We start from the raw sequence: 12,284 nt of genomic DNA, 5'->3' as shown, positions 1-12,284 counted from the left end.
AGATGTGATGGGGAGCATGGGATCATCCTGCGGAGCTCGCGCAGCGCGCCAGAACAGGGCTTCCAGCTGCACCGGACTCCCAACGCACCGGCACAGAGCCCGGGGCGGGGGCGGAGCCTTGCCGGGAGCCGCCCCCTCTGCCCGCCCCGTGGGCGGTGCTGTCCCGGCGGTTACATAACAAACCTGTACGAGCGGCTGGGGAGCGGCTCGGGCGGTGGCGGAGGGGGCGGGGTCTGGGCGGGGCCAGGGCGGGGCCAGGCCTGCACCGGGCCAGGCAAGATGGCGGCCATGGAGACCCAGTCAGCGCCGCTGACCCTAGAATCGCTGCCTACCGATCCCCTGCTCCTCATCTTATCCTTCTTGGACTACCGGGACCTAATCAAGTAATGGGACGACTCGCATGGCAGGGGTGGGATCACGGGGCGGGGGGAGACAGTAAGGCAGGAGGGACGGAGGCCCGGTTCACCGACAGGACCCAGACTCCCCCATCAGCCAGAAGGTGACGCCAGGGCCGCCCTGATCCTGCCGAGCCACCCTAGGGCCTGGGCGAGACGGGGGCGGAAAGGGCCCCCCCGCCTTTGGGTCTTCCTCCGGTCCAAGGCCCAGGCCGAAGGAGCGACGAGAATCCTCTCTCCCAGGCCTTGGCGAGGCCCAGTTGTAAGGTGGGGAGGTACTGCTCCCCGCTGCCGCCCCGCCGACCCCCGTGCCCACCACACGCCGTCCCGCTCGTCTCCGCCGAATCTGGCCCAGCCCTGGACGCTTTGGAAAGCCCCGGTCCAGACCAAGCGCTCTTTTCTGCTTGGGCCCGGGCCCGCGGAATCGGGTGCCAGAGTGGGCAGGTGGGGCGCCCGAGAGAAGGAGCCAGGCGACCCCCTGACCCTCAGGTGCGACTTCCATGGCACCCTAATATCTAGCAGGGCTCACTTTCGGACATCCATGCTTGATAATTGTTTTGCTGCCAGCCTTCCTCCTCATGGTTGCATGTTGGATTTTGTGTTTTGGTAGTGACTTCCGGTGGTGCGATACAGGTGACTGTCTTCTCTCCTGTACGCTTTGCGTTTCCCACATTACCAGCATCCGTTCCAAAAATAAACACCGGTTGCTGGTAAGGGTGGTTAAATGCCCAGTTCCTTCAGCGCTTGGGACTGTATGGTGGAAGAAATGGCGCTGTTTACACCCATGACAGCTGGTGGCATGGCTCTATCTTGTGCCACCATATATATTTGCAGAGGAGGCAAAATCGCCCGCTTAAGGATCTGTAGGCAAGATTCGTTTCCTTTTGTTTTTTGGATGACCAATTGGATTTTAACCCTTTGGTGACTGTGCCCTGTGTTACCAGAAATTCTTTTAGAAATACAGTATTCTTAGATTTATTGATATTTGTTGGTTGGCCTAGCTAAGTGGTGACAGAGGGATAACTCCAGTTTCTGGCTGCTGTCTATATAGTACCTGTAACTTTTTTTTTTTTTTTCCAAGAAAGTAAATTTTTCTCTGCCCAGGCTTGTACATAAAGCAGAGAAATAACGTTCGTCTTTTCTTTGGAAAAGGCTGTTCCAAAAGCAGGCTTTTCTTCTGAAATATTTCCTTGCAGTGGCCTCTTAGGGGTCTAACACACACATATACACACATACATTGCCACCAGGGTGATTTTTCTAAGACAGATCTGGCTGTCAGTACCCTTAAAAACTTAGGATGCTCCTTGTTTATAAACTATAACCTAAACTTCCAGGAGCATTTAAGGTTCTTATCAATTTGGCACAGTCCATTCTAGCCAAATCAGACCTCTGCCAGCATACCACACACTTAGTTTTTTTGTTCTATGGCTTAAGCTCTTGACCCTGTCTGGAATCCTTGCCCACCTTTTCTCACTCTGGCAGGATGGAATTTATTTAAGACCCTTCTCCTGATTCTTCTGCCTTCTTCCTTCCTCTGCAGAGTGTATTTGCCTTACCAGATAGATTGTGCACTTCTTAAAAGTAAAGACTGTCTTGTTTATCTTAGTATTCATCATTTAGTCAACAGATTTTTTTTTCAGTGCCTGCTGTGTGCCAGCTGCTTAGATGTTGGGGATACAGCAGTGAACAAGACAGATAAGGCCCCTCTTAGGAAGCTTACAGTCTTGTGGGCAAGATGGGAAAACAAAGTGCATAATTGCAAGAGATGCTGTGTGCTATGAAGGAAATAAACCAGTTGCTCTGTAAAGAAATGAGAGGGAGGGATGATCAATTCAAATTGGAAGGAGTCCCCATCTATGAAGGTTGGCATAGAACAGTCCTGGCAGAGGGAATAGTGTGTTCAGAAGCTGATTGGACAGTAGCATAGCCAGGACGGGTGCTAGAATGTTGCGGGAGGGTAGGGAGTGACTCACAGGCAGAGTGCCTTGAGAAGAGACTGGTGAGATCATGCAGGACCCTGTGAGCCAAGATGAGGGGGATCAGATTTTATTTTAAATGCTTTGGGTAGGAACTTTTTTGTTCTGTTCAGGCCCTCAATGGATTAGATATTGTCCACCATTTCAAATGCTAATCCTTTCCAGAAACACCTTCACAGACACACACAGAAATAATATTTAACCCGCTGTCTGGGTATCCCTTGGCCCAGGCAAGTTGACACATAAAATTAACCATCACAAACATCATCAGATTTTATCTACAAAAAAGTTTCCAGTGGACCACAACTTCTTTCCTGCACTGAACAGCTCCACTTTGCCAAGGGTCCTGCCCATTGCTGAGCTCCAAAGTTTTTGTTTTTTTTTTTTAAGATTTTATTTATTTATTGATAGAGAGGCAGCCAGCGAGAGAGGGAACACAAGCAGGGGGAGTGGGAGAGGAAGAAGCAGGCTCCCAGCGGAGGAGCCTGATGTGGGACTCAATCCCAGGACTCCAGGATCACACCCTGGGCCAAAGGCAGACGCTTAACGACTGAGCCACCCAGGCGCCCCTCCAAAGTTTTTGATACATATTTACTGACCTGGATCAGGTTGGGTTGGAGTAGTCTATTGGGATCATTGTGTAATTAATCAGCTGCACAGCATGGCTCTCACCCATTGTAGGGTGATTTATTGTGTATTCATTCTTAACCCTTACTGTGTATCAGAATTAAATGTGACACTTTTTTAAACGTATACATGCTTGAGATACAGATCTTACCCCAAGCCAACAGAGTCAGAATGTCTAGAACAGTTGTTCTCATCCTTCATGTGCATCAAAATCTCCTTTGGTCCATATTCCAGAGATTCTTTTTTGTTGTTTACCTCTTGGGACAGTGGAGAGAGAAGGATCAAGCAAAGAGAGAATGGACTCTGAATTGACAAAACTGGAGGGATTCCTATGTTTGCAGGTGTTTGTCTGGGCACCTCCTGAGCTTGGCGGGAAAGGATGAGGATGATGTTTGTGTGAAATCTGAAAATCGAATGAAGGCTATTTTGTTTACCATCAATTGGTTTTTAACATGCCCCAATCGTGGCCTTGACAAACCCCATTAATTTAAGATCCACTTAATTGACTACCTATTGCCCAACTGAAATCTTTGAGTATTGAATTTCTATAACTTGTGATTCCTCTTCTGAGAGGATAGAAATCCATTTTCCTAATCGTAGGTTCGTTCTTTTTGCAAATTAATTAGGTAGGGTAGGCTTTACAGGACTGGAGCACTATTGTATTTGAAATCTCTATATACAAAGAAAATTATTTCTTTCCAGCGTTCCATGATTTTGAGCAACTTGGATTACTATGGATATTGAATTAGAACTTTTATGAATCTGATGTATTTTATAAATGGGCTCTCCAGTAGTTGCTATAATTAAGATTGATTTTGGCTGCAATATTTTCTTTCCTTTAAGAAAAAATTGGGACAAGAGACAAAGGCTTATGTATTTAATATCAAATGTGTCACAGATCTTAAAAAGAAAACTGTTTTGTTTATACCTGATTAACATTTCTTCCTATATGTAGAAATACTGTCCCAATTTGAAATTAACTGCAGTGGTTTATGTGTTTTATAGACTTTCATATGAAAGTTACAGTTGCAGAGGGTTTGGGGTTTATTTGTGAACTCAAATAGTTAAGATTTCACCACTCACAAGGTAATTATACTAGCTAACATGCTAAACAGGTTTTAGAAAATACTGTTTTACAATTACAAGAGTAGATAGTGGGAAATAAGAAAAGCAAAAGGAATGAAAGAAAACAACATTGAATATTTTCATCTTTATTTCTAAATTGTTTTCTTATTTTCTTTTATACTAACCACGAATCTGGTTATTGCCAGTTGTTGCTATGTCAGTCGAAGACTTAGCCAGCTATCAAGTCATGATCCGCTGTGGAGAAGACATTGCAAAAAATACTGGCTGATATCTGAGTGAGTATTCAGGAAATAATGTAATTTTGAAATTCGGCCCTTGGCTTCCATAACACTACTCTGTCCTGATTCTCCTCTCTCATCTTCTCTCTTTATCTCCTTTGATGGTTCTTCTTGTGCCTGCCAATAAATGCTGGTGTTCTCCAAGCTTCTGTCCTTGGGCCACTGCTCTTCTCCCTCTATGAATTCTGCATGCACTGTTGCCATTTATGGTGGCTGCTTGTGTGCTCCAAACTCCCAAACCTGAATGTCCGTCCCTGGCATCCCCACCGAGATCTTACAGCCTCCTGCTGGACCTTTCCATTGGATGACCCATAAGGGCTTTCTGAGTTCAGTAAATGTTAATAAATTTGACGGAATCAAAGTGTCGTTGACAGAAGGTGGCAGTTGGGAAAGATGAAAGGAAAGGTAGGGTTGCCAATATCTTTTTCTTAGGTCGAGGGGAGTCAAGTAGTGACAAGTTGGCAGGGCAAGAAGTAGAGGTCTAAGTATATTATTTAAAGCTGCCAGCTACCTAACAGAACTAAATATAACAGGGCCATCAAACACTGGGAGGAGGAACAATGGGGAAGAAGACATTTTAAGTATTGCCGTGAACTGATCTTTTACTTTGGGGTATCAGTAGATAGATGTAAAATTGGTAAATCAAGTCTAGAGGCATGAACGTCTAGAATTACAGAGATAACTTGCAGAAATAACTAAAGTTTCCTTTGAGGGGTTGGGCTTAGACTAGCAGACTAGTTGTTCATCATAAGTTCTTTGGTACTTTTTGGTTTTGATAATACATATATGTATTATTTTAATTAATAAAAAGATGCTTGCCTTCCAGCTCCTGCCACCCCCCACCTCCCAGCCAAAACAACACCCTGAATTGTTCTTTACACCATCCCTAAACCTGATCCTCCTGCATTCATAATCTTCATGGCAGTACCATCCACCTGGGCATTCAAGCCAGAAACACGAATCATCCTAGATCTCTTCTCTTTCTGTCCCGACATTCATTCAGTTACCAAGCCTTTCTGACTTTAGCCTCTGTATATTTCTTGTGTTTTCCTTCTCATTTCATCTAGCTACCAGTTTTAGTTCAGTTCATCATCTCTTACCTGGACTACTCAAAACCCTCTTGACTCATCTCTTGTGCCTCTAGTTTACACACCTCCCAAACCACAGCCACAATTCTGCTTTTTCAGCTCCCCTGTTAAAACCCTTCAGTAGCTCTCCATTCCCTACAGGTAAGGTCCAACCTCATTAGGAGGATACCAGAAGGCCCTCTATCCTATACCACTTCTGACTCTTAAATTGACACTTCATTCTTTCTCCCTGATTAGAATATATATATATTTTTGAGGGCAAAAAATGTGCCTCATTTTTAATGTCCTCATTGGATGATTAGACACTCAATAAATGTTTGTGGAATTGTACCAAATAGAGACACTAAATCATGGGATTACTTTGAATGCTTTATGATTTCCTGGCTAATCCAATGTAGATAAAGTAGATTAGTAGTATTATATCATTAAATTCCAAATAATTTCTTAAAATAGAACAATTACATATGTATTTTAAAACTTTATAATTGGTGTGCTTTAAGGAATAAGTTGAAATTTCATACCTCCTATACAATTCATATTCTATTTTATTGAGGATTTGAAAACTTAAGGAAAAGAACAAGTAGAAAGTAAGAAAATATGTGACTCATAATCCCCCTATGGCAGCAGTAACTCCTGTTAAGTTTTTTGATGTATGTATCACTTTTGCTATCTAGTCTTCATTTGTAGCTAAAATAAATGAACAGGAAGGCAAAAGTAAGCACAAATCCCCAATAAAGTACGTTGGTAAGTGTTTAATTTCATTTCAAAAGATTTTTAATCTCATTTTTTAAAATCTATTTAGGGAAGAGAAAACACAGAAGAATCAGTGTTGGAAATCTCTCTTCATAGATACTTACTCTGATGTAGGAAGATACATTGACCATTATGCTGCTATTAAAAAGGCCTGGGATGATCTCAAGAAATATTTGGAGCCCAGATGTCCTCGGATGGTTTTATCTCTGAAAGGTACTGGCATTGCAGGGTCTCCCTTCATTTTAGTAACTGTAGTATAAATAGGTTAAATAAGTTGGGTTTCTATCATCTGTGCTAATCTGTGATTCACCAACATTATCTGTAATTCTCCATTCACATTTGGCCAAGGAGATCAGAAGCCTATATTTCTAAAAGGACCCTTGCTCTACTGCTTGCCCCATTTTTGCCTGCCTTGGGACCTACCTGATACATTAGAAGGGAAAGCTGAACTCCTTGTATCCTTATATTTGTTTTATAATGAGCTCACTAATGCTAAGATTGCTTGAGGATACCTATTGTGATTTCTTAATTGGAAAATGGCTTGCTTTATTAACCCTCTTATTTTTAGTGCAAGTAAAGTTTTGTTTGATAGTCTGATGATTTAGAAAGACCAAATATTAAAGATCAGGGTCTTTCAGAGTATAAGAGCAGCATAATAAAGTAAGGAAAACTTTCATCTCTATTTTGACATTTACAGACTAGTGAAAACTAAGATTTGAACTAAGGTCTGTTTGACCCCAGAATTTGTGGTCTTACTACTATACTGTTATTGTCCAACTCTGGCAAGAAATATTAACAAGCTATTTCCCATTAATTTGAGTTGTTAATTTATGCCCAAGAAAGTACATAAACAGATTGCAGATATATTGCTACTTACCTGCTTTAGCCTCCAAGTGTTTTCACATTTCTCCACTAAAAGGAATTTTAACACGTTTTGGTTTTGCTGCGCTGAAACTAGAATCAGTTCTTCTCACATGTATTCTTTTGAACCAAGGTCTCTTTGGAAACAGTATTCCTTTTGCATTTCATATTTCCACTATAACTTCCCATACAAATATGAATTTCATACAGACCAGGATCGCATGACTAGGTACTTCAAACTGAATTGCTGGGAGGTAGAGGAAAGAGTGATTTGGCAGAGAGAGTAGAGCTTTGAAGGAAAGTATCCTTGATTAATACCTTTAATAGTTTTTTTTTTTCTCGGAAAAGAATACTATCCACTTGGTATGTGGGGTTAAATAATTTCAAGAGGAAAGTAATTCCAAAAATAGGTATTTGGTGGTGATAAGTAAAATAGGTGAGGGTTTGTAATAGCTATTATTTTTTATTAGACACAAAGCAGGGCACGAAGCGAAGTACTTCATATTATTCCATTTAATTTGCCAAAATCTTAGGAGGTGTAGACAATTATTATTCTCATTATATAGGTGAAGTATCTAAGACGTAATAAACTAAGTCATTTGCCATCACAGAATAAAAGGCAGAGCCGGGATTTGAATACAGAGCTGTCACCAGAGCTATGGTCTCAACAATTGAAGGGAGAGAGGACCTATTCTGTTTTTCCAGAGTGCCTTAGGACTCTTAGAGAGCTAGTCTAATATTAGGACATTTAGAATATGAAAATGTAGGGGCGCCTGGGTGGCACAGAGGTTAAAGCGTCTGCCTTCGGCTCAGGGCGTGATCCCGGCGTTATGGGATCGAGCCCCACATCAGGCTCCTCCGCTATGAGCCTGCTTCTTCCTCTCCCACTCCCCCTGCTTGTGTTCCCTCTCTCTCTGGCTGTCTCTATCTCTGTCGAATAAATAAATAAAATCTTTAAAAAAAAAAAAAAAGAATATGAAAATGTAGGCATGGTTCCCCTTTTAGGCACAGAGCTACCAAGAAAGGAAGAAACTAAAGATACATAGCAGCTTCTTTTTCTTTCTTCCTCCTTTCCTCCCCCCCTCCATTTGGCATTCCCAGGTTCTCTGCTCACTGTTCTGTATCTGGTAGTTGGAGGTGAGGTTGTCAGAGACTTCCCTGATAGCCCCTGTTTTGCTCCCAGGTGCCAGTTCTCTGGGGGTTTTGCCGTGAGTTGGAACGGGGTAAAACTGTTCGATATCTAGAATGCTGGGGACTTGAGGGATGCGAGGCCTCTGAGTTGCAGGGCTGAGTCAGGAACTAGCTGCCCACCTCAGGGGCCACAGTCGCTGACTCAATCTCAAGGTTAGGAAGATGGCAGAGTTAGAAAGGAAACTTGGAAAGCAAATAGGCATTGGACTTGGGGAAAGTTTTACAGAGTACCTTGGAATTATCTAATGGTATATATCACATGTCTTCGAATTTCATATTTACCTTACGTGTGAACTTTAGAGTTGAAAGGAGCCTTTGAAACCATTTCGACCAAGGGTTGGCAAACTTTTTCTTTAAATGGCCGGATAGTAAATACTTTATCTTTGAGAGAGAGAGATTGTCTCCGTCACAACTGTTCAACTCTCCTGTTATTGTGGGGAAGCAGCCATAGACAATACCTAAACAAATGGGCATGGCAGTATTCCAGGAAAACTTTATTTACAGAAACGGGTGGCAGGCCAGGATTTGATCTGCAGGCTGTAGTTTGCCAATCCCTGATTTATACCAGTTCCCTTGTCTTATGGGTGAAGGAACAGGCTCAGAGAGTTTTAGGTGACTTACACAAGGTCCCGTAACTAGTAAATGACAGAGATAGAACTTTAATCTAGGTTTCTTGGCTCCTGGTAACCTCTTCCCTACTTTTTCACAGAACTTTGTTAAGGGGCAAGGAAAGTAAATGAATATTTATTGAGTGCCAGGAAAGCACTTTATTAAGCAGAGGGAGCTTATTTAATCCTCACGATAATTATCTCAAGTAGGTAGTATTATCCCCTATTTTGCAGATGAAACAGGGTTAAAGAGGTGAAATAACTTGCCAGAGGTCACAGAGCTAGTAAGTGGTAGAGCTGAGATTTGAACGTGGTCTGATTGGCTCCCAAGTTCTCCTATAACAGGATGTCCCTCTAAACCTTGATTTTGCTGTATTGTAAACATGGATTTCCTTATATTTTTCTCTTGTTGTTTTACTTTTTTCTGTCCAGCTATCTCTTCAAGAAATTCTTAGTTTCTTAGTGTTATATGTTAAATGTCCAACATGTAGCACTAACCATACCAATATTAATTCTTTCCTCATCGATATCTGGCTCAGGCAGCTATTCAGCTTGTTTTCTTTTGTCCTAAACTTTTTTATTTTTTATTTTTTTTATTTTTTATTTTTTATTTTTTTTAAGATTTTATTTATTTGACAGAGATAAAGACAGCCAGCGAGAGAGGGAACACAAGCAGGGGGAGTGGGAGAGGAAGAAGCAGGCTCATAGCGGAGGAGCCTGATGTGGGGCTCGATCCCAGAACGCCGGGATCACGCCCTGAGCCGAAGGCAGACGCTTAACTGCTGTGCCACCCAGGCGCCCCTGTCCTAAACTTTTTTATACATAAACTTTTTATTTTGGAGTAATGATAGATTACAGAAAAGTTGCAAAGACGGTACAGAGAGTTCTTGTACACCCCTCACCCAGTTTCAGTTTCCCCTAACATATCTCCCTGTGGGACGTTTGTCAAAGCTGCAGTCTTTATTGGCACATTACTATTAATGAAACCCCAGACTTCGTTTGGATTTCACCACATTTTCCATTAATATCCTTTTTGGATTCCAGAATTCAATCCAGAATACCACATTGCATTTAATTGTCATGTCTCCATAGTGTCTTCTGGTGTGTGGCAGTTTCTCAGTCTTTCCTTGTCTTTCATGATCTTGACAGTTTGAAGGAGTACTCCTCACATATTTTGTAGAATATTCTCTAGTTGGCTTTGTCTGAAGTATTACTTATGATTACATTGGAGTAATGGGTTTTTAGAAAGATTACCACAGAGGTGAAGTGCCCCTCTTATCACCTTATACCTAGGGACACGTGATATTCACATGTATCGTTAGTGATGTTAACTAACATACAGAAATGTGTGTGGGGGCGCCTGGGTGGCTCAGTTGTTAAGCGTCTGCCTTCGGCTCAGGGTGTGATCCCAGGGTCCTGGGATCGAGCCCCACATCAGGCTCCTCCGCTGGGAGTCTGCTTCTTCCTCTCCCACTCCCCCTGCTTGTGTTCCGTCTCTCGCTGGCTGTCTCTCTCTATGTCAAATAAATAAATAAATAAAATCTTTAAAAAAAAAAAAAAGAAATGTGTGTGGATTCTAAGTATACAACTTGATAAATTATTACAACATAAACATGACCGTTGTAACACCCTCCAAGTCAAGAAGTAGAATAATTTTCTGTACCTAGAATCTTCCTTCTTTCTCAGAAGTAACCACTGTCCTGATTGCTAATGCTGCTGAGTAGTTTTCTCTTTTTGAACTTTATCTAATTTGCATGATTAAGTATATATTTTGTGTGAATTTTTTCTATTTTGTTTGTGAGATTCAGCTCTGTTGTGTATAGCAGTAGCTTGAAAGTTTACCATTCTATGGGTCGATCATAATTTATAGATTCATTCTACTGTTGATGGATATTGGGTTATTTCTAGTTTTTTGGCTATTATAAATAATGTTGCAAATAATTTTTGATGTACATATGAGCATACTTACATCAGGTAAATATCTAGGATTGAGTTTCCTGGGTTGTAGAGTGTGCTTATATTAAACTTCGAAAGATACTCTTCATTTTCCAAAGTGGTTCTAAAACTTTACATTCCCACCAGCACTTTAATGTTGTCATTCTTTTATTTTTTTTAAAGCCTTTCCAGTGGATATGTAGTGGTGGTTTTAATTTGCATTTCCCTAAGGATATTGAATAATGACAGTTTTATTTCTAGCTTTCCAATCTTCATGTCATTTTTTTTCCTGCGTTATTGCAGTGGCTAGGGCCTTCAGTACAGTGTTGGATAGAAGTGATTATAATGAGTGTCCTTATCTTTCTGATCACAGAGAAAAAGCTTTCAACATTTCTCCTTTAAAAATGATGCTTTTGATCCTAGTTTGTGGAGAGGATTTTTGTTTTTGTGTTTTAAATGGATACTCGAATTTTTGTCAAGTAACTTCTCAACCTTGTGATTATCACATGATTTTCCTACTTCATTCTTTTAATGTACTGAATTGCATTAATTGATTTTCTGAATATCAAAGCAACTTTGCATTTCTGGAATAAACTTACTTTGGCTGTAATATCCTTTTTGAATGTTGGATTTGATATGCTAGTATTTGATTGGGATTTTTACATCTATGTTCATGAGAAACTTTGGCCTGTAATTTTTCCTTCTTGAAATGTTCTTGTCAGCTTTTGCTATCAAGATGATGCTGGCCTTATAAAACAAGTCAGGAAGTTTTACTTCTTTTTCTGTTCTCTGGAAGAGTTTATGTAAGCTTGGTATTATTTCTTGCTTAAATTATTCGTAGACTGCACCAGTGAAGCCATTCAATCCTGGAGTTTTCATTGTGGGAAGGTTGTAAGTTAAAGATGCATTTTTTTTTTAAGATTTTATTTATTTATTTGACAGAAAGAGACACAGCGAAAGAGGGAACACCAGCAGAGGGAATGGGAGAGGGAGAAGCTGGCTTCCCGCTAACGGGGTTCTATCCCAGGACCCTGGGATCATGACCTGAGCCGAAAGCAGACGCTTAACGACTGAGCCACCCAGGCACCCCAAAGATGAAATTTCTTTATTAGATATAGGACTGTTCAGATTTTTTACTTATTCTTATGTCAGTCTTGGGTATTTTTCTAGGAGATTGTCCACTTCATTTACGTATTCCAATTAATTGCTATAAAGTTTTTTATAATATCCTTTTACCTTTTCAGTGCTTGTTGGATCTGTAGTGATTTCACCTTTCCATTTCTGATATTGTTTGTGCTTTTTCTGTTATTTTTTTATCAGTCTTACTAGGTAGGGGTTAATCTTATTAGCCTTTTCAAAGAACTGGCTTTAGCCTTTGTCAGTTCTTTCTATATTCACTTCTTATTATTTCATTAATTTCTCTGATTCCTTTCTGAGTTTACTGTGGCATTTTCCTTGAGATGATTAAATCATAAAATTTCAGGCT

The 12,284-nt window shown here is 41.0% G+C and overlaps 1 protein-coding gene across 1 annotated transcript in view; it reads left to right on the top strand.

Moving 5' to 3' along the window:
• The first annotated feature begins 242 nt into the window (after positions 1-242).
• FBXO3 (F-box protein 3) overlaps positions 243-12,284 on the top strand; it is a 31,408-nt gene continuing 19,366 nt past the window's right edge. Inside the window, exons 1-3 of the mRNA XM_045808526.2 lie at positions 243-383; positions 4,270-4,359; positions 6,253-6,416. Coding sequence (XP_045664482.1) covers positions 280-383; positions 4,270-4,359; positions 6,253-6,416 — 358 coding nt within the window. The 5' untranslated portion in view covers positions 243-279. The remainder of the gene's footprint in view (positions 384-4,269; positions 4,360-6,252; positions 6,417-12,284) is intronic.

The sequence above is a fragment of the Ursus americanus genome, chromosome 24 (genome assembly GCF_024610735.1).
Source record: "Ursus americanus isolate L20-20 chromosome 24, mUrsAme1.1.p, whole genome shotgun sequence".
NCBI lineage: Eukaryota > Metazoa > Chordata > Mammalia > Carnivora > Ursidae > Ursus > Ursus americanus.
This window is presented reverse-complemented; position numbering and strand designations above follow the sequence as displayed.